The 23,629-nt window shown below is 55.4% G+C and overlaps 1 protein-coding gene across 6 annotated transcripts; it reads left to right on the top strand.

Annotated features, from left to right (window-relative positions):
- Positions 1-1,624: 1,624 nt before the first annotated feature.
- On the top strand, positions 1,625-22,815 carry PLCB2 (phospholipase C beta 2). Of its 6 annotated transcripts, XM_061430751.1 has the most exons (32): positions 1,628-1,986; positions 5,918-5,995; positions 6,625-6,693; positions 7,271-7,408; positions 7,536-7,615; positions 7,700-7,753; positions 8,050-8,125; positions 11,783-11,883; positions 12,052-12,218; positions 12,307-12,453; positions 12,623-12,780; positions 13,066-13,148; positions 13,421-13,505; positions 14,075-14,237; positions 14,382-14,491; positions 14,574-14,670; positions 15,569-15,653; positions 15,763-15,887; positions 16,405-16,559; positions 17,082-17,246; positions 17,818-17,917; positions 18,596-18,700; positions 18,866-18,960; positions 19,086-19,161; positions 19,428-19,469; positions 19,582-19,813; positions 19,909-20,074; positions 20,208-20,284; positions 20,375-20,470; positions 21,021-21,078; positions 21,311-21,397; positions 21,745-22,815. In XM_061430751.1, the coding sequence occupies exons 1-32, from the start codon at positions 1,903-1,905 to the stop codon at positions 21,946-21,948; spliced, it is 3,558 nt and encodes a 1,185-aa protein (XP_061286735.1). In that variant the 5' UTR covers positions 1,628-1,902; the 3' UTR covers positions 21,949-22,815. The 6 variants fall into 6 exon arrangements, with proteins under 6 accessions (XP_061286740.1, XP_061286735.1, XP_061286736.1 ...); XM_061430752.1 differs by lacking the exon at positions 19,428-19,469; XM_061430753.1 differs by lacking the exons at positions 20,208-20,284; positions 21,021-21,078; positions 21,311-21,397; positions 21,745-22,815 and having other exon boundaries at positions 20,375-20,463.
- The last annotated feature ends 814 nt before the right edge of the window (positions 22,816-23,629 follow it).

The following is a 23,629-nucleotide window of genomic DNA, read 5'->3' as shown; positions in this document are numbered from 1 at the left end:
GAGGGAGGGTCAGGAGGGAGGGGAAATATATAATTATAACTGATTCAAGTTGATGTACAGCAGAGACCACCACAACATGGTAAAGCAATTATCCTACAACTAAAAAAAAAAGAACTGGGTCCAGGTAGTGAATGTCATCAATGGGTAAAGATGAGTGAAACTTTATTCTGTGGATTCAGAGCTTCAACATTCAGAGGCTGAGATAGAAAGGGTAAGAGAGTAAAGAGCCCTGAAATCCTTGCCCCAGTCCCATGAAATGAGGGGGTCTGTACAGGGTGGGGATTGTCGTCTTTCCAGATCCGGAGAGAAGGCTTCAGGGTGGACAGGAGGGAGGGACTTGGGTGCAAGAATGGGGTGGCTGCAGGTGACAGGTGCAGGGGCTTTGGGAAGGGACAAGGATTTCCCTTGCAAAATGCATTCAAACAGACAGAGAGGGAACCTGATCCCAGGGAGGGACTCATCGGAAGAACAGGAGACACCAGAGGGGCCCACAGATGGACCCGGGCTGGAGGCATGGGGGAGGAGAGGTGAGAGACAGCAGGACTTAGAGAGAGGGGAGCCTGACTGAGTGCTTCGGCAGAGGGCAGGTCAGCATGGAGGATTCCCAAGCCGATTCCATAGGCTGTCAGGCCTTACTCCACCCCAGTGGTCTTAGAATTGTTCTTCTGGGAGTTATTTTTGTGCTAGGAATCCCCTCAGCTCCAGCCCCCAAAGGGCCCCTCTCCTCCTGCCCTGGGCCAGACTGGCCATCGGAGGCAGTTTTAGGGCCTGGGCAAGGGTCCCGTGGTGGCCAGGGGGTGGCACCAGGGTCCATGATGGGACCTGGGGCAGAAAGTGGGGCCCTGAGAGGGGAAGGAAGTCCTGGTCAGAGCTCTGGCTCCCCCAGCTGGGTTAAGAAGGGTGATAAGAGCAGGTTGGGCAAGAGGAAGTGGGCTGGACTGCCCTGGGCTATGACTGAGCTCGAGGGGCCTGGGCCCTGGGCTGGAGCAGAGTTAGGGTCATGTGCCCTGAGCTGACCGAGCAGAGGCCTCTCTCTGAACAGCCTCCCTGCCCTAAGCGTTCTCCCGACAGGCCCCAGCGCAGGGCAGAGGAGGGAGCCTGCAGGAGATCACAGTGGAGGGTGATGGCTGAGCTCAGGGCAGTTGTGTGCCGAGTGGCAGCTAGTCAGTGAGGGTCCAGGCCTCGGCCACTCTGGAGGGCTGAGAGGAGGGAGTCATGTGACAGATGAGGGGTGCAGTTGCCTCCCTTGCACCTCATTTTCATGGGGAGGAAGGGTTGAGAAAGAGGAGCTGGGTGTTCAGCAAACTTTGCTTATTCAAAGCACTCAATCCCAGCTGGACCCTGCCCCACCCTCAACTCCCATCTTCAGGGTGGTCCCAGCCTCCCCCTCAGCCTCTGAGAGAGACAGACTCTGGTGCTCAGGACCCCACGTCTGTGGGGGCCCTTTCCCCCTCAGTGTCCACCAGGGGAACAGTACCCCTAGCTCATGCCCCTGCCGCATCTGACCTGGGACTGAGAGGCCCCTGCTCTGAGGCTACCAGACCTCATGACCTGCCTCTCAGTGCCGAGCAGCACAGAGAAGGAAGCCCTGAGCAGGAAGTGCTGAGGAACTGGGTGAGGGCGGGGGCTTTGGGGAGGGAGCCCGGACTCCATGGGCAGGAGCAGTGACCACAGCCCCCCACTGCAGGCTGGCGGGAGGAGGCTGATTTAAAAGGCAGATGGGCCTCTGGCCGAAGCACTCCGTCCTGCACCCTGTGGGCTGTAAGAGCACCCAGACTTCCGGACTAGCTGGGGCGGGTGCCATGTGAGCCCGGCTAGGCTCTCCTCCTGCCCGCCCTCTTTCCTCCCCTCCTCCCATGCGCTCTGCCTGCCCAGCCTCTCCAAAGAGGGACGCTTGGCACCATGTCTCTTCTCAACCCTGTCCTGCTGCCCCCCACGGTGAAGGCCTATCTGAGCCAAGGGGAGCGCTTCATCAAATGGGATGATGTGAGTGGGGCTGGAGAGGGCTGATGCGGTGATGGGGTGGCGGATGGGCTGCTGTGGGCTTTGCCAGGGGGACTGGGTTGGTTTATGTCTGCCAGGATTCAGGCGCCCGTGTGGCTTGGCCAGGCGGCTGATACAGCTGCCCAGATAAACAAACCTGGGGGTGAGGGTGTGTGCCCAAGCCTGTGTCCCTTGGCAGCCAGGGGCTAAGGTTCTGTGTGTAGATGTGAGAGGAGGATGGCCGCTCAGGTGGTCGCAGGAGGAAGCCTCTTTGGGTCTGGGTCTTCCTTTCCCCCTAACTCGCAAGAAGAGCAGGGTGTGTTTCTCCTGGTTTCTCCTGAGGGAGAGAAGAAAGGTGCCCCAGAGCCAAGGCCGGAGCAGAAGCAGAGGTGAGCCAGGCCTCTGCTCCCAGCATAAGCACCTGCTCCTCCGCACCCACCCAGGCCTGTCCCAGGGATGTCCCGCTCCCTGCCAGCGGCTATGGGATGACCCTGAGCCTGAGCGAGTGAGACCTGGAGGCTCTGTTCCCCGGGGCCTGGGAGGGAACTTATAGACTTCTGCTTTTGCCGGCTGCTCTCTGCCTGGCTCCCTGACGCCTGCCTGTCTGCAGGGAATGGGGAAACCACGCTTTGTCCTGCACCTCTGTCTCCAGTGTGTCTGCTCCTTCTCAAACTGGGCCTGCTTCCTAGCTTCTGGTTCTCCTGGACCCTGAAAATGTGTGTGTTGCCACAGGCCAGGGGTTCTCTGGGGGGTGGGGAAGGGGAAGGATTTGGGGTCCTCCTCAGGGAGGGGAGGCTTCTGGGCTGGCCTGGTGTGAGAGTCAGAGCTGGCTGCTCCCAGGGAGGGAACCTGAAGGCTGGGTGGTGGGGCAGGAGGGGTGGGCCCTTAGGGCTGGTTCCTCCTCCTCACAGGCGGGATGAGGGGGCTCAGGGGCCACGAGTTACGGCTCTCAGACCTTTGGGACTGGGCTCGGCTGAGTAATCTGGTTGCCATGACTGTGGGGAGTGGCCTGTGGAAAGGGGCCTTCTGCTTTGACAGGAGTTGTATGGCCACCACGGCATGGTGGAGGTATGTCCCAGAGTCTGCAGGATGAGGGAAGTGGCTCAGAATGAAAAGTGAAGTGGCCTCTCTCAGTTCCTCTGGGAAATGTGTGTAACCTTAGCATCATTATGGATGGGGATGTGCCATGTGCCCTGCTCTGCAAGCCAGCCTCCGGGTACCCAGCGGGCCCGCTGCCCGCCCTGAGGCAGGGCACTGCAGGTCCTGGAGCTTGCCTCCCACGAGCAGGAAGCACCGGGTCTCAGGGCACATGCACCTGCCAGATGAGGCTCTGCTCGCAGACTGCCTTTGGTCCAGTTGGCAGATGACCTGGGTACTGGATAAGCACCGTGCATGGGATGTCATGAGCTCCCAACTTAATTTTGTGTCCCAGAGCTCCTTTACAATGTATTCTGTGGGAGAAGCTCCCCTATAACTCCCAGAAGGACACTCAGCCAGTCATGAGACATTCCATTTGCTCTTGGGGAATAGAGTCCATACAAGCCTATGGACTCTTTTCCTCACAAAGCCCAGTCTAACTTCAGAGACTGCTGCTGCTGCTGCTGCTGCTAAGTCGCTTCAGTCATATCCGACTCTGTGGGACCCCATAGATGGCAGCCCACCAGGCCTCCCCGTCCCTGGGATTCTCCAGGAAAGAACAATGGAGTGGGTTGCCATTTCCTTCTCCAATGTATGAAAGTAAAAAGTGAAAGTGAAGTCGCTCAGTTGTGTCCGACTCTTAGCGACCCCATGGACTGCAGCCTACCAGGCTCCTCCGTTCATGGAATTTTCCAGGCAAGAGTACTGGAGTGGGGTGCCACTGCCTTCTCCCTATGACCAACCTAGACAGCATATTAACTTCAGAGACTAGTTATCTCAAAACTCCAACCTGACTTAGAATGACATCTTCTACCTCACCTCCAAGAATAATTTCAGGTGAGCTACAGACGCTCTGCGAAGGCCTGTTGGGGGATCCCCTGCTCCTCCTCTCTGCCTACTAGGAGTGGGGTGCACGGAGGGATTGGTCAAAGAGGTACTGATGCTCTTAACTGAGCAGCTGCTATCATGGACTGGGCCTGGCAAAAGGGTAACACTTCTTTTTTTTCTCATGCATATTTTTGAGGATTCTTAGGAGACCCACCAACCACCTTCTCTGAACTGGGAAATCTCTTTTTTTCCTTAATTAAAAAAATTTTTTTTGGCCCACACCACACAGCATGTGGGGGTCTTAATTCCTTGAGCAAGGATGGAACCTCTGCACCCGACCTTGCAATGAAAGTGCAGAATATTAATCACCAGACCTTCCAGGGAAGCCCCTGGGGATCTCTTACTTAGGGTCCTCCTGGGTTTATGCTAAGTACTTCAGTCGTGAATGACTCTTTGCGACCCCATGGACTGTAGCCTACCAGGCTTCTTTGTCCATGGGATTCTCCAGGCAAGAATACTGAAATGGGTTACCATACCCTCCTGTAGGGGATCTTCCCTACCCAGGAATTGAACCCATGTCTCCTGCAGCTCCTGCATTGCAGATGGATTCTTTACCCTTGAGCCACCAGGGAAGCACAGGGTCCTCCTATCATTTCTATTTCAGGAGGTCACTTGAAATTACTTCTTCAGCCCCTCAGAATCCAGTTACCACTTTCGGTTTCTTGCAACTTTGGCTTTGCCCTCTCTCCCACAGGCCCATTTTGGACCCAGAAAATACTCACGGATTCATTGCCCTACAGACTCTGGGGGTTTGGGCTCACTGTCACACCACTATGACTCTCTCTCTCCAATAGTCAGCCCATCTGTCACTCATTCGTTTTCCCAGGCAGGTGTCAGACCCCACAACCTCAGGGGTGACAAAAGCTTTCCAAGTGCAGGAGGTTTAAAGTGAGGGGTCAGGCACCCCAACCCTCCCTTGGGGAGGCAAGGGAACGGAGTTCACAACACAGCTTTTTTCAGAATTAGCAGTGTTCTTTTCCCTCTCATATCCTAACCACCCCGGATTTGAGAACATTTTTCTGGACCATTTCCTTTGTAAGTTTTGCATTGGTTCTGGTTTGGTGTGTAGCAACCACCATGCCTTGTTGGAAACTTCAACTTTAGTATCTTGTTATTTGTGCATACAAAGACCGTTAAGATAAAAGGTAGCCTGTGTGCTCTGTGAGTGGAACAGGAGTTCAGAAGTGAGTTCATTCTTCATTCACTCGCTCCTTCAGCAAACATGGTGCACAGAGCTCACGGTCTAGTAGAGGCTTGTTTCCTGGGAGTCTGTGAGCCCCTGGGGATGTCTTAGATAGGCTTCTAGGTCTGAGAACCGGCTCTTACCCTGTTGTTGCAGCGTGTCTCAGGAAATGCTTTCTAGAAGCTAGTCTTTGGTGATATTTTAGGCAAGAAAGTTTGGGTGCTTATGCTGGGAGGTGGGAAGGCCTGTGGGACAGTTAAGTGGTTGGGATCCACGGATGGGAGGACTGGGCAGGCAGGAAGCTAGGCTGCTTTGCAGGGATTGGGTTCTCGGCTCTCACTGTGTTTAGTTCTCCTGGAGGTAGCATGGAGTCTTGGTGAGGAACATTCTACCCCCTTGGTTGAGTTGTGGGCCTTGAAAACAGGGTAAGGTGGGGGCCAAGACCCTTGCTTGGAGTCTAGAGGGAGAACTTCTATTTGGGATTTAGAGGGGAAACCCTCTTCTCTTCCAGAAATGTCATTTTCAACCCTCTACCCCTTCCCACCCCTGGTTCAGAGCTTTTAAGGCTTATACCCTGCCCTTAGCTCTGGAGAACAAAGAGAAATACCCACAAACCCCTGGGACAGCCACCTCCTAGGCAGACGGTGAGCTCTGAAAGCCCTGGCTGGGGCCAGGAGTGCTCAGCCTGAAGTTTCAGAGCAGGGGGCTGACTCCTTCTCTCTGCAGGAAACGACGATAGCCTCTCCGGTTATCCTCCGTGTGGATCCCAAGGGCTACTACTTGTACTGGACATATCAGAGTAAGGTGAGGCAGCCTCTGTCTACCACGGCCCCGAACTCCTGCCGATCCGTCGAATGCAAGCAGCCTCTTGATGACACAGGGGTGAAGGTGTGGATGCCAGCAGTGTAGAGTGACCTGAAAGGGTAGCTCCACGGGACCTCCTGTTGGCAGGGTCTGGCTGCTTTGGGAGGGAGGACCCCAGTGAGGACCATGACTGCCTTGGGCCCCAATGCTCCACCCTTAGCATCCCTTGGAGAGAGAGAATGGAATTAGAATTGCTGCCAAAGGCAGATTCCCTGTCTATGGTTCTGGGTAACCTTGAGGGTCCAGAGAGATCAGAGAAGTCTCAGCACCTGGGCAGAAAGAAGGGTGGAGGAGTATGCGGAGAGTACATCTGGGATGGAGGTGGGGAGATGAGGTCACAGCTCCCCAGTAATTTGAGTGGCCAGGAGAGGCGTGGCTACAGAGGAAGGGAGGAGGGTCGCATGAGGAAGGCGAGCCACTTGCTGAGAAGGGAAGTTTGCAGTCTGGGAGACCCCACAGTCTTGGCATCTAGAAAAGGTAGTTGGCCAAGATGTGAAGGGGTGTAAAGCTTCCTGCCCTTCATCCTCGATCTGATGTCTTGGTCCACATCCCGTCTTTGCTGCTACCAGGAGATGGAGCTCCTGGATATCACCAGCATCCGGGACACCCGCTTTGGGAAGTTTGCCAAGATGCCCAAGGTAAGTGGGCCCAGAGGAGACCAGGCTCAGCACAGACACCAGCTCCATGGGGTAGGGGTCCCTGTGGGGGCGGGGAGCCTGATATCTGGAGCGAGCCGAGGGTCTCTCCCTAAGCCATGATGGGGTGTGGCTGCCCCCTGGCTTGCCGGGGCTTTGGTATCAGGACACAGTGAATGGAGACGTTGCATGGTCAGCTCTTGCTCCTAGAGCATGCCAGGCTGGGAGGTATGGCTAGCCCCCTCTCCCCTCCTCTCCAAACACTTTGCCTGTTTTTGCCTAATGCTGGTAAGGAAGTTGGAGGAAGGGATTGGTGGGAAGCAAGATTCCCTGAAACTGGGGACTAAGAATCTGTCTTCAAATGAGAAATGGCAAACAAAATACACAGAACTTGCAAGCCCCACAGCCTTGGTTTGTCTCTTCCTGCGGACCTCTCCTTCCGTGGCTCCCACGATGGGCACAGATGAGATGCCCTCCAGTAGGCTAGACTTCATGTGGCTGAGAAGGAGAGACAGGGGAGCCATGGTGCAGAGGGCCAGGGGCGCACTGCTGATCCCCACCACGTCACCACCTGCTGCAGAGCCAGAAGCTCCGGGAAGTCTTCAACATGAACATCCCCGACAACTTCCTGCTGAAGACGCTCACAGTGGTATCCGGCCCTGACATGGTGGACCTCACCTTCCATAACTTCGTCTCCTATAAGGACAACGTGGGCAAGGTGTGTGGGGGGCACAGGTCTGGGCCCTGGGGACTGCCCAGAAATCCTGAGGGACAGGCCTGGGCTGTGGGGTGTGGTGGCACCTCTGGGGTGAGGGACCTGACCGCTGTGCTCTGGGGTCCTGCAGGACTGGGCTGAAGACGTACTGGCTCTGGCCAAGCACCCGCTGACGGCCAACGCCTCCCGCAGCACCTTCCTGGACAAGATGTAAGTGCCCACCTTCCTGGCCTTAGTGCACGCAGGGTTAAGTGTGTGGGACTGAGCCTTGACAGGCTGCTTTCTGCCCACCAGCCTTGTGAAGCTCAAGATGCAGCTTAACCCTGAGGGGAAGATTCCCGTGAAGAAGTGAGTCTCCCCTATTCCCTCCCCACGTGTCCTCCCCTCCCCTCCCCCAAGCTCTTCAAGGCCTTCCTTCTCCAGGCCCGACACCTCTTCTTTGCCTGATGCCTTTCTCAGCTGGTAAAGAATCCGCCTGCAATGCAGGAGACCTGGGTTCGATCCCTGGGTTGGGAAGATCCCCCGGAGAAGGGAAAGGCTACCTACTCCAGTATTCTGGCCTGGAGAATTCCATGGACTATACAGTCCATGGGGTCGCAAAGAGTCGGATACAACTGAGCAACTTTCACTTTCTCTGCTCTCAGTTTCTTCCAGATGTTCCCTGCTGACCGCAAGCGGGTAGAAGCTGCCCTCAGTGCCTGCCACCTCCCCAAAGGCAAGGTGAGTGGTTCTCCTTCCCCAGCCCACTCCCAGCATTCTCATTCTCACCTGAGTTGCCTCTGGCTGGAGGGCAACTTAGGCAGGCCTCATGGGAGTGGGGAGAGCAGAAATGATGGTACAGTCCTGGCCAACAGCCTGAAAAGCCAGGTAACTCCAGAGCCACCGATTCCTGACATCAGGAGCAGTGACAGAACCAGGGCAGGGGGCTGAGATGCCTGAGTTTAGAGTAGGTTGGTCTATATTCCCTCAGCTCAACACATGAAAACATCTTTCTTTCTACTGGCGTGCTTGCATGCTCAGTCATGTCTGACTCTTTGCGACCCCATGGACTATAGCCTATCACGTTCCTCTGTCCATGGGATTTTCCAGGCAAGAATACTAGAGTGAGTTGCCATTTCCTTCTCCAGGGGATCTTTCCAACCCAGTGATTGAACCCAGGTCTCTGTGTCTCCTGCATTGCAGGCAGATGCTTTACCACTTGAGCCATCGGGGAAACCCCTTCTTTTTACTTAAGTAATTAATTTTGAATTACAAGTCGTATGTGGGGTGACCCATGAGGTACCTTATGTGACTTACAGAAAGGAGCTGTCTGGGCAGACACAGCCCTGAGCCAGGGTTCCTGCCTGGCGGGGGTGGATCTCAGGCCCCCATCCTCCCTTGGCCAGTGCCTCAATATAGAGTACCACCCAGAATCCATGGAGTCTTTTCTCCTGATAAGAATTTGGAATGTTATAAATAAATAAAACTGAGGCCTCATTGATCACCTGTCTGCATGAATCCCGGGAGGAATCCTTCCCTGTGGTCAGCTCTACAGAGCTGGGGACCCCTTGGTGCCATGAGTCGCAGAGGATGCAAGCTGGGGGTTGGGGAGAAGGTGCGAGTGGGCTCCTGCCAGGGCACCATGGCTGCTGTCAGTAACATCCACGCTTCTGTGCTCCTACCTCCCGAGCTCCCACCTCGGCCATGTCCTCCTTATCGATCAGTTCTCCAGCACCACAGTAGGAGCCCCTGAGCCATCTGTGCTTGTAATTGATGGGTCCAAGATTTAATCTAGCTCGTCTGCTCGGAGCCTCTGCTCCAAACTGAGACCGATATTGGCTTTTCAGAGTGAACCTAGAAAACAATTGATGGGTTTTTCTGGAGTGAAATGCAAAGGCACAGAATTCTTGAATGCCACCAAAGCTACTTTCCATTTCTGTTTCTGTAGATTTGTCTCTTCTGGACAATTCATGTAAATGGAATCATACAATATGTGATTTTTGATATCAAGCTTCATTCATTTAGCACAATGTTTTCAAGCTTCATCCATGTTTTAATATCTATCAGTACTTCATTCCTTTTTACTGTGGAATAATATTCCATGGTGTAGATATACCACATTTTACCCATCTGTTCAACAGTTGATGGACATTTGGGTCATTTTCACTTTTTGGCAATTCTGAATAATGCTTCTATGAACGATTTTGTTTGGACATATGTTTTCAAGTCACTTGGGTACATACCTAGGGGTGGAATTTTGGGGTCATATAGTAACTCTATACTTAATATTTTGAGGAAATTCCAGACTGTTTTCCAAAATGACCATACCATTTTACAATCCCACTTGCATTGTACAAGTGTCCCAATTTCTCCACGTCTTCACCAACACTTGTTACTCTCTTTTTTTATTTTTTACTTTAGTCATTCTGTGTATATAGTATCTCATTGTGGTTTTATGCTCTTTTTCCATTTGGCTACACCCTCTGGCTTGTGGGATCTTAGTTCCCTGACCAGGGATAGAACCTGTGCTCCCTGCAGTGGAAGGGTGGAGTCTCAACCACTGGACTTCCAGGGAATTCCCCTCACTGTGGTTTTGATTTGCAATTACCTAAGGCTAATGAGAAGGCATTAGCTTGGAGAAGGCAATGGCTACCCACTCCAGTATTCTTACCTGGGAAAATCCCATGGACAGAGGAGCCTGGTGGGCTCCAGTCCATGGCGGTCGCAGAGAGTCAGGCATGACTGAATAACTAAGTTTATCCAGATTTTCTTCAGAATTTTTTTAAAAGTGCAAAACCCTTTAAAATGTTTACTAGTTGTATTGGTTTCCCTGGGTGCTGTAATAAATTACCACAAACTAGGTGACCTGACATATCAGAAATTTATTCTCTCATGGTTGTTGTGGCCAGATGTCCAAAATCAAGGGCCATGCTCCCTCCAGAGGCTCTAGAGGAAAATATTCCCTTGCCTCTTCCAGCTTTGGCTGGCTATTGGCATTCTTTGGATTATGGCCACATCTCTCTGTCTGCTCTGTCTGCTCTGTCTTCACATTACCTTCTGCTCTGTGTACTTAATCTCCCTATGCCTCTCTCTTATAAGGACACTTTTGTTGTAATTTCACGTCCACTGAGATAATCCAGGATAATTTCATATGAAAAGCCAAAACTTAATTACATCTGTAAGACCCTTTTTCCAAATAAGGAGACATTCAAAGGTTCTGGGGATTAAGATATGGACATATCTTTTTTGGAGATGACCTTTAGCCCCCTACAGTCTGCCTTCTGGATCCCCAAATTTATGTCTGTCCCCTGTACAAAATATATTCACCCTACCCTAGTATTCCCCAAAGTCTCAAACCTAAAGTTTAAACTCTCGTCCAAACATCATCAGTTCGAAAGTCCTAAATCTCATCTGTGTGTGTCGTTGCTCAGTCCTGTCTGACTCTTTCTGAACCCATGGACTGGAGCCTATGAGGCTCCTCTGTCCATGGGATTTTCCAGGCAAATCTCATCTAGATCATCTAAATCAGCAACAGGTCAAAATCCTGGGGCAAAATTCCATTACATCTGTGAAAGTTACATCGCTCAGGCATGTCTGACTCTCTGCGACCCCGTGGACTGTAGCCCACCAGGCTCCTCCGTCCCTGGGATTCTCCAGGCAAGAATACTGGGTTGCCATTTCCTTCTCCAGGGGATCTTCCTGACCCAGGGATCGAACCCAGGTCTCCCGCATTAAAGGCAGATGCTTTAACCTCTGAGCCACCAGGGAAGCCCTATTACATCTGTGAATCAGTGAAAAAGACAACAGGGCTCCTGCTTCCAAAATGCAGTGGTGTGATAGGCGTATGATAATAGTTATAGGCATTCCTATTCCAGAAGGAAGAAAATGGAACAGACATAGAAAGGAGTTCCTTGTCCTGATGAGTTTCAGAATTTGGCCCAGCAGAATCCCCTTCCCTGGTGGCTCAGATGGCAAATGCAGGAGACCTGAGTTTGATCCCTGGGTGGGGAAGATCCCCTGGAGGAGGAAACCAGCAACCCACTCCAGTGTTCTTGCCTGGAGAATCCCATGGACAGAGGAGCCTGCAGGGCTGCAGTCCATGGGGTCGCAAAGAGTTGGACACGACTGAGCAACTAAGCACAGCACACAAGGCTAATGATGTTGGGCATCTCTTCACATGCTTATTGGTGACTAGCTGAGGTCAATTCAGGGGCAAAGCAAACCAGCTAAGATGCTCTCTGCTCAGCAACAAGGGCCTTGAAAAGTAGGGGCTCAAGGTGCCCTTGATGCTCTTCTGTCTGCCCTGAGCTGTCCCTCTCCCCAGGTCCCCTTGCACAGGGCTGGGCCTAGTCTGAGGTCCGTGGACCCAGGAGTCATCAGTGACTCTCTATCTCCCAGAACGATGCCATCAATCCTGAGGACTTCCCAGAGTCCGTGTACAAGAGCTTCCTCATGAGCCTCTGTCCTCGGCCAGAAATAGATGAGATCTTCACTTCCTAGTGAGCTTCTTGGGCTTGGCTGGGCTTGGGGAAGGGGTGGTGGCTGAAATTCCCACCTGCCATGCTGATAATTAGGTGATGTTGCTGGAGAAGGGGGTTGTCTGAGGCCCCTCTCACCCTAGCCCAGGGGATCTAGAGGGGGACCTAGATCTTCTCTCTGGCCTGCAGCCACTCCAAGGCCAAACCCTATATGACTAAGGAGCACCTGGCCAAATTCATCAACCAGAAACAGCGCGACTCCAGGCTCAATTCCCTGCTGTTCCCGCCGGCGCGTCCTGACCAGGTGCAGGGCCTCATCGACAAGTACGAGCCCAGCGGCATCAATGTGCAGCGGGGTGAGGACTGAGGGAAACTTGGGCCCTCCGTGGACCTTTCCCGGCCCCACAGCTAGGCTGCAACCCTGACAACCACCCCGTCCCCCAGGCCAGCTGTCCCCCGAGGGCATGGTGTGGTTTCTCTGCGGGCCGGAGAACAGTGTGCTGGCCCAGGACAAGCTGCTGCTGCACCACGACATGACCCAGCCGCTCAACCATTACTTTATCAACTCCTCCCACAACACCTACCTGACAGGTGGGCCTTGGTGACCTCACAGCCAACCTCTCTTCCTCTGGGCCCTGTTCCTGTCCCCTGAATCCCCTGCAGGGGCTTCGCACAGGACAGTCCCACGATGGAGAGGGGCGGGGCAGAGCAGGACTGCCCTTGAGTGAAGCCCCTGCCCCTCGCCCCTCCTCCGGCTCAGCCGGCCAGTTCTCAGGCCTCTCCTCTGCTGAGATGTACCGCCAAGTGCTGCTGGCAGGCTGCCGCTGCGTGGAGCTGGACTGCTGGAAGGGGAAGCCCCCCGACGAAGAGCCCATCATCACCCACGGTTTCACCATGACCACAGACATCTATTTCAAGGTGAGACTCGGTATGCAGAGGCTGGTGACACTGGCACTATTGAAGGGCCCTGGGCCAAGAGCCTTTGGGGGTTGGGGGTGGTGAAGCAGGAGAGGAGGGATGGCTGGGAGGCCTTGGACCAGTGTGGGGACTAGAGGGGACCAGAAGGGACAGGGGCCAAGAGTTGCCCTCCAGTTCTATGTATGTGTTGAAACTGGAGAGTGGACAATGGTGCCTTTGGGGGAGTGGAAGCCTGTAGCATAGCACTGATCTCCTTCTTCCTCCTGGGGTCCCCTTCTCCTCCAGGAAGCAATCGAAGCCATTGCAGAAAGTGCCTTTAAGACCTCCCCTTATCCGGTCATCCTGTCATTTGAAAACCACGTGGACTCGTGTGTATCCAGGCCACCCAGCCTTGTTCTCTACCCTGGCCCCGTCTCCCACCTGCTGCTACCCTCCCCACAGTCATTCCCAGCCTCTTAGCCATGCCTTCAAGCTCCCTCCCAGGTCTCCTCACAATCTCCTTGGGACTGTGGGCTCTCCTGCCTGTGTCCCTGCCTCCCCAAATTCCTAAGCCTCTGATCTGGGTCATCAGGGGGCACAAAAAGATGGATAAGAGGGTAGAGAGGAGCAGCTGAACACCACCCACGTCTGCTCCCTGCAGACCCCGCCAACAGGCTAAGATGGCCGAGTACTGCCGGACGATGTTTGGGGATATGCTGCTCACAGAACCCCTGGAGAAGTTCCCGGTGAGAAGACTTCACTGTGGGGCATCTGGGGCTGAGGGCTGGGGACCCCGGGCAGGGTGCCAGGATGCTGGGGCTCACCTCGAGGATTGTTGGGCCCTATTGTCTACCACATGTCAGACACCATTCTGGGCTTGAGGGACATGTCAGTGGCAAAGGGGCCAGTCTCAGCGCTCAGACTGCTTACCCTCTAGTTGGGAGGCAGACAAGTAACCATGCCATTACAACCAGTGGCTGCTTTAGGAGTACTTGGGGCTCCAGATCTGGTCCTGGGGATTAGGGAAGGCTTCCTGGAGAAGGAGATTATTAAGCTGTAACCTAAGGGAGATAATGGATTTACCTTGATGACAGTGGGCAAGGGTGTTCCAGGCAGACTGAATAAGGTGAGGAAACATCACTGAGGAGCTGGGATAAGTTGGGTCAGACAGAGGGCTGGTGCACTATGTGGAGTAAGGAGACACGAGGCTGGAGAAGTAGGGAGGGGGCAAATGAAGGGCAGCCTGGCCTGAAGGAGTTTATGCTATACCCTGAAGGTGAGGAGATGGCTGAGGCCTCTCTCTCTTCTCCCACAGCTGAAACCTGGCATCCCCCTGCCCAGCCCTGAGGATCTCCGAGGCAAGATCCTAATCAAGAACAAGAAGAACCAGTTTTCTGGCTCTGCATCCCCCAGCAAAGAGCTGGATGGGGAGGCTGAGGGTAGCAGCCCACCCAATGCCCCTGTGGGTGAAGATACAGGTGAGTTGGCCTGGGAGGAGTTGGGGTGGGTGTGGGCATGGGGGAGTATCTGGAATGGGAGAGAGGGGCTGGGCCTGAAGGGGAGAGCCAGCCTGGTGTGGGGTCTCCCGGTGCCCCCAGTACTGACAGAGCTGTATGTGGCAGTGTGGGCTGGTGAGGAAGGGGCTGAGTTGGAGGAGGAGGAGGTAGAAGAGGAAGAGGAGGAGTCGGGAAACCTGGATGAAGAAGAGATAAAGAAGATGCAGTCAGATGAGGTGTGTGGGGAGTCCTCCGATGGGGCGGGTGTGGGGCCCAGCTCTGTTCTGGCCTCTTCTCTATCCTCCCCCTCCTCCCTAGGGCACAGCGGGCCTGGAGGTGACGGCCTACAAGGAGATGTCCAGCCTGGTCAATTACATCCAGCCCACCAAGTTCATCTCCTTCGAGTTCTCTGCCCGTGAGTTAGCACAGGGTGGTGGGAAGCTGGAAGTCAAGATTCGGTGCAGGAGAAGGCCCTTTGGAAGTGTGTCCTGACACCAGAGCAGTCTGATGGGTGGGGGTGAGAGCCAGGCAGGTCCTCCTTTCCCTTGGGCTGGGAGCCCTGTCTATAAATACCCGGCAGGGGAGCCAGGCAAAGGGCATGTTTAAGTGGCAGTGGCTCCCAATATGCTGTCCCTGTACTGGGAACTTGGCAGCAAGCAGAATGCTCTGGAATGTGTCGGTGACAGGCAGGTCATTTACAACAGGCCACCTCAGCTGGGCGTCCGGGGGCTCCTGTGGTCTCTGGGGCATGAGAACTCCTGGGAGGGGGTAGATGGCAAAGACACCAGCCAGACACAAGTGAAGCCTGTCCCCTTCGCTTTCTGAGCGCACCCGTGCTGTTTACCTTTATCTTCTCCAGACATGCTCACAGTGAGTTCCTCTCACCCTCTATGCACGTCCCCATCACCAACACCTGTTTCTGTGTCCACTCTGCGATGCTTCTCATCCCTGAACCCCCAGCCTGTGCCCTTTCCTGTGCACCACTCTTGCTGCGGGCCCCTAACCTCTGTGCCCTGTACTTCATGGCATGTTCCTGACCTCTGGGGTCATCTCTGTGTGTTCCCCACACCTCCTGTGCATGCCCAGGGCATGCACCCCGCCTCCAGGACTCTGGCACTCACAGTCCACCCCGTGTGTATCCACTGTACATACCCTTTATCCCAGGACACACTGCTACCCACAGAGATCTGCACATTTCCTACCCCGGGGCTGGCCCCTCAACCCTCAAGCCTCAGTGGAAGCCATACCAAAGGGGAGGACAGGTCTGTGGGAGGGGACAGCCTGATGTGGACTCTCTGTCATTCTCCATGCAGAAAAGAATCGAAGTTATGTTATCTCCTCCTTCACGGAGCTCAAGGCTTACGACCTGCTCTCCAAGTCCTCAGTGCAGTTTGTGGAGTATCCTTGAGACCTCTGTAGCCAGGGTCCCTGGTGGGGTAGAGGGGCGGGGGGCCTGGGACGAGGCTCGTAGGTCTGTGGTCCTCCCGGTTCCTATACTCCATGGCAGCTACAACAAGCGCCAGATGAGCCGCATCTACCCCAAGGGTACCCGCATGGACTCCTCCAACTACATGCCTCAGATGTTCTGGAATGCTGGTTGTCAGATGGTTGCCCTCAACTTCCAGACGATGGGTAAGGGCATGATCAGGCCCTTAAGAACCTTCCCCTGCCCCTCTCACCTTTACCCCTTCCCTGGGGAGGGGGAGGTCTTTGAAACAGACTTGGGGGAGCTGATGTTCAGTTAGGTGGGTGCACGTGCGAGTGTAGGAGCATTTAGTGCCTCAGCTCATACCTGTGTGACTGCAGGTACATGAGTGTGTGTGTGGTGATGCCAGAGTGCTGGCAAGGGTTCTGGCGTTCTGGCTGCTCAGCCTGAGTGGGGCTGTGGGAACCCCTGCTCCACTGGTCTCAGCTCCCACTCTGAGTGTGAGGTCCGGTCGTGGCTTTGCTCCTGCTGACTTCGGGTTGGGGGCCCTTCCTGAGAGATGAGACCCTCAGGAACCAATATGGGATATGAGAAACCCTCATCCTCACAGCCCTCCCAACCTCCCTGCTCACGAGACAGGAAAGGCGGGGAAATGTGGAAAGAGAGAGGCTGTGTGCAGACTTAGAGCTGGGGCTCCCTGCCTGACTGCCCCTGTCCCCCCAGACCTGCCCATGCAGCAGAACATGGCGCTTTTCGAGTTCAACGGGCAGAGTGGCTACCTCCTCAAGCATGAGTTCATGCGTCGGTCGGACAAGCAGTTCAATCCCTTCTCAGTGGACCGCATCGACGTGGTGGTAGCCACCACCCTTTCCATTACGGCAAGGCCCTGAGGTGGACAAGTAGCCGGGAGGGCTGGGGTCTTGAGGAGCCCCACCCCTCCGTTCCCAACCCCCTCCCCTGATATCCTGAAAACTTCAGCCCCAGCCAGTTTCATGCAGTAGCAAGTTGCCTTGGAAACTGCCTCCTCCTCTGCACTGGAGGCTGCCTCTTGGTCCCCATGGAAACCAAGGGGAAGGGCTGAGGCTGGGTTGGGGGAGGGGAGAAGAGTGGGCAGAGTGGGGCAGCAGGAGCCCCAGGCCCTGGGGGAGGGACCTGTTCCTTCCTCACTGGGGAAGGAGGTGGGGAAGCCCACACCTCTTCCCTGAATGCTGGAAACACCCTGGATGCCAGAGCTTAGCTATAACCTTTGAGCCAGATAGCTTCTACTCTGTGGCCAGAATTGAATGGGGCTCTTCCCAGTACCCAAGAATGGATGTTTCAGCCAGGGCGCTGGAGGACTTAGAGCATGGCCTGAGTAGGAAACTGATACTGACCTCCCGTGCCACTCCCTGCCCCTCCAGGTGATTTCTGGGCAGTTCCTGTCAGAACGCAGCGTGCGCACCTATGTGGAAGTGGAGCTGTTTGGCCTTCCGGGAGATCCCAAGAGGCGCTATCGCACCAAGCTATCACCCAGTACCAACTCCATCAATCCGGTCTGGAAGGAGGAGCCCTTTGTCTTTGAGAAGGTGGGGGCGAGGCCCAGGGTAGGCAGGGGCTGGGACGTGCCCCTCCTCTTCGGTCTCTACTTGTAGAAGAGGAAATACATAAAGGGAGTTCTTTGAACCTCCTCCTCTCCCCACCCCTCACCTGTGCCCTCCTGAGTTTTAAGAGTTCAAAAACCAAGTTTTACAGAAATTTACTTGGTGGGCAGGTTTTGTGTGTGTGTATAGGTGTGTATGCACATGCTTGTTCATGTTAGGATTAGAGGCAGAAATGAGCACTCCCAGACCAGGGTGCAGGGGCCCAAGGAATCATGGGGGTCTTTTGCCCCCACTGGATACTTGTTGACAAAGCTGCCAAGGGCTGTCTGCAGCAGGCCCCTGGAGCCCAGGCCACATATCCAGCTCTCTGCCCTGTGTGGACCAGCCATGACAGGAGCTGCTAGGATGGCTATGTACGTGGCTTAGAGTGGGCCTTTTGTTCTCAGCAAACCTGGTAACATGTTCTCACACTGACCCTAGATTTCTGGAGCCAGGAAGGGGAAAGCCTGGCCACCCCCTCCCAACTCCAGCCTGTCCTGTCCTGAACTCTCCCCAGATCTTGATGCCTGAGCTGGCTTCCCTGAGAGTTGCTGTGATGGAGGAAGGCAACAAGTTTCTTGGACACCGCATCATTCCCATCAGTGCCCTGAATTCTGGTAAGGACAGGGGTACTTCTTTGCTGTTCCCAGTGGGTCTGAGACCAAGACCAGCATCAGGAACCCGTCCACAGGATGGGGCAGCTTCAGAAAGGTAGCCCTGTCATGTTATCAGCCCAAGAAAGTGGGGCAGGAATAGGACCTCTCCAGGAAACTGACAGAGGTTGAGGCCTCTGCCCACCCAACAGAATGTCTCTAATTTTCTGGAATTACTGGGGCAATTTCCCAAGCAGCTGACACTCACTGGGCACTTAAAATGCTTTAATGGCTTATAACACATTCACACTTTATTTTGAGAACAACTACATGAAGTGGGCTTCCCCAGTGGCTCAGTGGTAAAGAATCTGTTTGCAATGCAGGAGCTGGAGGGCATCCCAATCCACTCCAGTAGTCTTGCCTGGGAGTATCCCATGGACAGAGGAGCCTGATGGACTACTGTCCATAGGGTTGCAAAGTCAGACACGACTGACTCCACCTAGCATGCACACAACCACATGAGGTAGACACTGTTACCCCCATTTCACAGATGGGGAAAGTCTCAGAGATTTAAAGTAATCTACTCAAGATCACACAGCCAGGAACCAGACTAAAGGCAGGAGTGTTGAGTATTGGGCTGCTGGTGAGCAGCGCTGGAAGCAGTGGGCTCTGGCTCACTGGCTACCTGGTCATGTCCCACAGGATACCACCATCTCTGTCTGCACAACGAGAGCAACATGCCACTCACCATGCCTGCGCTCTTCGTCTTCCTGGAGATGAAGGACTATGTGCCTGACACCTGGGCAGGTAGGAGGCCCATGGAATGCCGGGAGCCCCAGGCTGTCCATCCTCTCTCCTTTCTCCTCAAGCCAGCCTCCAGTGGAAGGCAGAACAGGGTATCCTGGGGCAGGCAAGGATGGGAGAGGCTCCGAGGCATATCTTACCAGGCCCCCTATATCCCTGTGCACCCAGATCTCACTGTGGCCCTCGCCAATCCTATCAAGTTCTTCAGTGCCCATGATAAGAAGGCTGTGAAGCTCAAGGAAGCCATGGGAGGCCAGTCCGAGGTCTGTGTTGCCAGGTCTCCTGCCAGAGCCCCCCACAGGCCTGCCCCATCTGCCAGATGATGAGGGTGGGGGCCGACTCCCGGGCTCAGGGTGAGAGGCACCTTCCCAACCTGCTCTCTCTACAGAGTCCCTTCCCTCTTGGGAATCACCCTGCCAGCCAGGTCAACGGGGCATCGGCTCCAACAAGCAACGGGTCAGCAGGTACGCGCTCGGTGTCCTCCCACCCATCTGAAGGGTCTTGACCCCTCCCCTGCACGCATAGGCACATCCCAGCCTGGCGGCAGCTTTTCACAAAAAATAAAAATAAAAAAGCGAAGACTTTCACCTGGGAAGGGAACAGCTGCGTGTGAAGCCTCGGGCTGGGCAGTGCTCAGCAGGCGGCCCACACTGTCAGGGGACTGGGCGGGGAGCAGCCGAACCCAGGGGCCCGCAGGACACCCCAAGAGCCTCGTCTTTGGCTCTTGCAGCAGCCGGGGCCAAGAGGGAGGAGGCCACGAAAGAAACTGCGGGTAAGGTCTGCTGAGTCCGAGTGAGACTTTGGGGTCGAGTTTGGGGAGGGTCGGGGACTCTGTGGCGGGGGGCGGTTCCCAGGGGGCGCACGCCTCACCCTGGCCCCCACAGAACCGCAGACCGCCAGCCTGGAGGAGCTGCGGGAGCTGAAGGGCGTCGTGAAGCTGCAGCGGCGCCAGGAGAAGGAGCTTCGGGAACTGGGGCGGCGCGGCGTGCGGCGCTGGGAGGAGCTGCTGCAGAGGGGCGCGGCGCAGCTGGCCGGGCTCGGGCCGCCAGGCGCCGGGGGCAGCGGCGGGTGCCGGGGCCGCAAGCTCGGCCCGGGCAAGGGATCTCGAAAAAAGAGGTAAGGGCGATGGCGGTGGCGACGGCGGCGGCATCCTGCCCTCGGCGGCGCGGGCGGCCTGGGACTCGCGGCCTGTTCCCACGTGGCCGTCTCAGGACCCTGCCGGGCGAGGACACCGCCGGGGCGGCGTCGGCCGAAGGCCCCGAGGGCGAGGACGTGCGCCTGCGAGAGCTGAGGGACAGGCTGGAGCTGGAGCTGCTGCAGCTGGGCGAGGAGCAATGCGAGTGTGTCATGAAGCTCAAGGAGCAGCACGCGGCCCAGGTGCCAGAGTCGGGGAGGGGAGAGGAGGGGAGGGGAAGGAGAGGAAGCCACGGCCAGACCCCACACCTTCCGCATATTGCACATCGAAGGGCTTCTCATCTGCTTGGCTTAGCCGGTTCTTCCTTTCCCTCAGCAAATGACCAAGATGATGGAGCTGGCTAGGGAGAAACAGGCTGCAGAACGGAAGACCCTCAAGGAGACCTTGGAGATGTAGGCCTGCCTCCCTTCTACTCCTGACTCTTACCTCCCAGGAAGGCCCAGGCCGCAGGAAATGTCTTCCTGATGCCTGTTTTTCTGCAGTGACACCAAAGAGATGAAGAAGAAGCTGGAGGCCAAGAGGCTGGAGCGGATCCAGGCCATGATGAAGGTCACCACAGACAAGATGGCTCAGGAGAGGTGAGCCCTGGAGGGGAGGCACAGGACTTAACTCCAGGCCTGGTGCTGAGCAGGAACCACTCCAGTGGGAAGGGGCCTCCCTACAAGGGGATCCTGACTTGCTTCCCAGAGTCTGCTGGTTCCTGAAAGGTGATTCCACTTCTGTCACCTCTGAATCAGAGAATGTCCTCCTTAGGCAAAACACAGATGCCACTACTATTTGAGCAGAGAGGAGAATTTAAGGGAAAATTAAACATGCCAAGAGGGAAGCGAAACCTTGGGACATCTGATTTCCACCTACACTTGCCCATGCATGCCTTGAGGAACAGTGCATTTTAGTGAGGAAGCCCCTTCCCTCAGAAGGCCCGCAGGGCTCCCAAAGGCTCCTCAGGTCCTCCATGGGTCCGTCTGCTTACCCCTCTAGCTGGTTCCCAGACCAGACATAGATGTGCCAGCCACAGATGATTCTACAATGAAGTTCTCATTTTGCCTACACCCTGTGGAGACTTTGTCCCACCCAGCTCTTCTCAGCGGCCTCTTACCCCACCTGAAACTCTGATCACCCCAACAGGTTGAAGAGAGAGATTAACAACTCCCACATCCAGGAGGTGGTGCAGGTGATCAAGCAGGTGTGTGAGAGCTATGTTCTTCCCAAACACTCTCTCTCTGAGGGAAGAGGTGGTCCCAGGCCTTTACTCTGCCCTTAGGAGATGCACTGTCTCAGTTGGCCCAGGCAGCTAGGGATGGGGCAGGAGGCAGTGGGAGAGGGGCTGCCCCTTGGCCATCCGGGGTTCTAGTATTTGTGCAGAGGTTGGGACACCAGCCTAAAGGGGTCTGTATCTGCCACTTACTCCTGCCCAGATGACGGAGAACCTGGAGAGGCACCAGGAGAAGTTGGAGGAAAAGCAGGCAGCCTGCCTGGAACAGATCCAGGAGATGGAAAAACAGGTGGGGGTGGAGGGGCGTGGACCACTACCCAGGCCCACAGCAGAGCTGGCCTGGCTCCAGGGTGTAAAGGGACCGGGCTCGGGGGAGCTGCCAGTCAGGAGGTGGGAGGAGAGGGACTGGCCCCTCTCCTGGGGGTCAGATGCTCTGAGGCATCTCTGCAGATCTCTTCGCTTGGTTGGCAGACCCTCCCCTGAGAGAAACCCCCTGATGTGCTCCACTTCCCACCCTGATCTCCTGGGCAGTCTGAACAAACCAGGCATCTCTGGTTCAGTTTCACTGTCATGGGGAGGGAGAGGGGGGCAGGTGGCCCATCCTGAGCCAGGGGGTGCTCTTCACTGTCCCCACAGTTCCAGCAGGAGGCGATGGCAGAGTACGAGGCCAAGATGAAGGGCCTGGAGATGGAAGTGAAGGAGTCAGTGAGGACCTGCCTCCGGGCCTGCTTCCCCTCTGAGGAGGAGGACAAGCCTGAGAGACCCTGCGTGGTCTCCAGGGAGCTGTGTGAGCAGGACACACTCACAGAGCAGGCAGAGACCCAGGAGAGCCACCTCTGATGCCCCCATCCCATGGGGACATCCTGCAAGGACATCCACTCTTTTCTGGGACATGGCTCCAACCCCTGGAGGAGAGGGCCCCTTGTGTTCTGAGGTGCAGGAAGCTGGAGCTCCCTCGGACACTGGAGCCCCTCCCTCAGCTGTAGGCTAAGGTGGAGGCTGGAACCATGTGGGGCCTCTCTGGGGCCTTGAGGCCCTCTCCAAGCTAACATCCTGCTCCTCCTCCCCTCCTCTCTGAATAAGTGTCACATATTTGTGGAGGGAAAAAATATGACCTGGGAGGCAGGAAATGGGGTCCTGGCCCCCCACTCTTGCCTTTCCTAGTGAGCCACTCTGGACTCAGTTTCCTCTCCTGGAGGGTTAGACCTGGCTACCTGGAACCTCCACTCCTGCCCCTGCAGTTCAAGCAGGGCCAAACTCCAAAAGCTCCTGCCCTAAGGCTGGAGGCTCAGTCTGGCTCCTAGCCCCCATCTCCGGCTTGCCCTGAGTTGACCTCATTGTCAGTTCCCGGATACAGAGTCTGGCACTTCCTTCCAGTTCTTTGGGGACGGATGGCTGCTCCCAGGATCCCAGACTGAGATGCCTTTCCCGCCTCCTGCCTGTGGGGGATGGGAGGCTGATGTGGAAAAGTTGCCTCAGCTGTATGACCCTCAGGCCACTGAGACGGCTGGGGGAGAGGGGAGAAAGACGGTCTTTTGTGCTCTCTCCCACCCAAAGGCCGATCGCCCCTTTTCTGAGACCTGGGGGCATTTCCCAGCATGTGCCCCCGACTCAGACTGTCTGACAAGGTCAGCACCATTTTCTCTCCCGACTGTATGAAGTTTATTTATTTTTCTCTAACTCCTACTAAAGAACCCTGTCCCAAGATTTTCTGCCTAAGCCTGGCCTTTGTTCTCTGGCTGAGAAATGGGGGGCAGGCAGCAGAGTAGAGTGCCCCTCAACTGAAGTGTGCTGGGGGAAAAGCCCTTAAGAGTTGAACTGGGCGCGAGGTCCCTTCCAGAGCACAGTGGAAAAGCCCTGCCTCTGGGTTTGAAGAGGATTCACTTCCCCTTCTGCCAGCCCTGATGCCATAACCACTGGAAAATGACATCACCCTTCTGCTCCACTCCCCATCCAAATGTGGCCTCCTTGCCTCTGCCCTCAGGGTTGGGGCAAAAGAGCAAAGGTGTCCCCCACCCTCTTGGGGAATCAGAATATTTCAGGCCAACTGGGCCCCTTGAGACAGATTTAGAGTGGTCAGATTTTTATATGCCTGTGGCAGTTAGGGTTGACCCCACCATGTACTGTAGGAGGCTTTGTGCTTGCATCTGCCAAGTTGCTCAGTTGTCTCTGGCTCTTTGCGACCCTATGGACTGTAGCTCGCCAAGCTCCTCTGTCCGTGGGGATTCATGGGGATTCTCCACGCAAGAATACTGGAGTGAGTTGCCATGCCCTTCTCCAGGGGATCTTCCACACCCAGGGATTGAACCTGAGTCTCTGCGGCTCCTGAGGCTCTTGTATTGCAGGCAGATTCTTTACTGCTGAGCCACTGGGGAAGCCTAACACCTATGGACACAGTCTCAAATCCCACATGAAGACAGGCCCTGGCTTGGGAAAGGAAGGGGGGGTGGTGTAGATTCTGGGAAGAGGTTGTTTTCTTACTAGAGAATTATAGCAAATGCCATTAGCTATGAGCACCTGT

This window comes from Bos javanicus, chromosome 10, assembly GCF_032452875.1.
Source record: "Bos javanicus breed banteng chromosome 10, ARS-OSU_banteng_1.0, whole genome shotgun sequence".
NCBI classification, from domain to species: domain Eukaryota; kingdom Metazoa; phylum Chordata; class Mammalia; order Artiodactyla; family Bovidae; genus Bos; species Bos javanicus.
Note: the sequence above shows the minus strand (reverse complement) of the source record. Positions and strands in the feature narration are given on the sequence as shown.

Bases quoted from the DNA above. Each gene is read 5' to 3' on its own strand.
- PLCB2 (XM_061430751.1), top strand. From the start codon at position 1,903: ATGTCTCTTCTCAACCCTGTCCTGCTGCCCCCCACGGTGAAGGCCTAT. The intron at 7,616-7,699 runs GTAAGTGCCCAC...TCTGCCCACCAG, and splicing joins AGCACCTTCCTGGACAAGAT to CCTTGTGAAGCTCAAGATGC. The intron at 13,506-14,074 runs GTGAGAAGACTT...CTTCTCCCACAG, and splicing joins AACCCCTGGAGAAGTTCCCG to CTGAAACCTGGCATCCCCCT.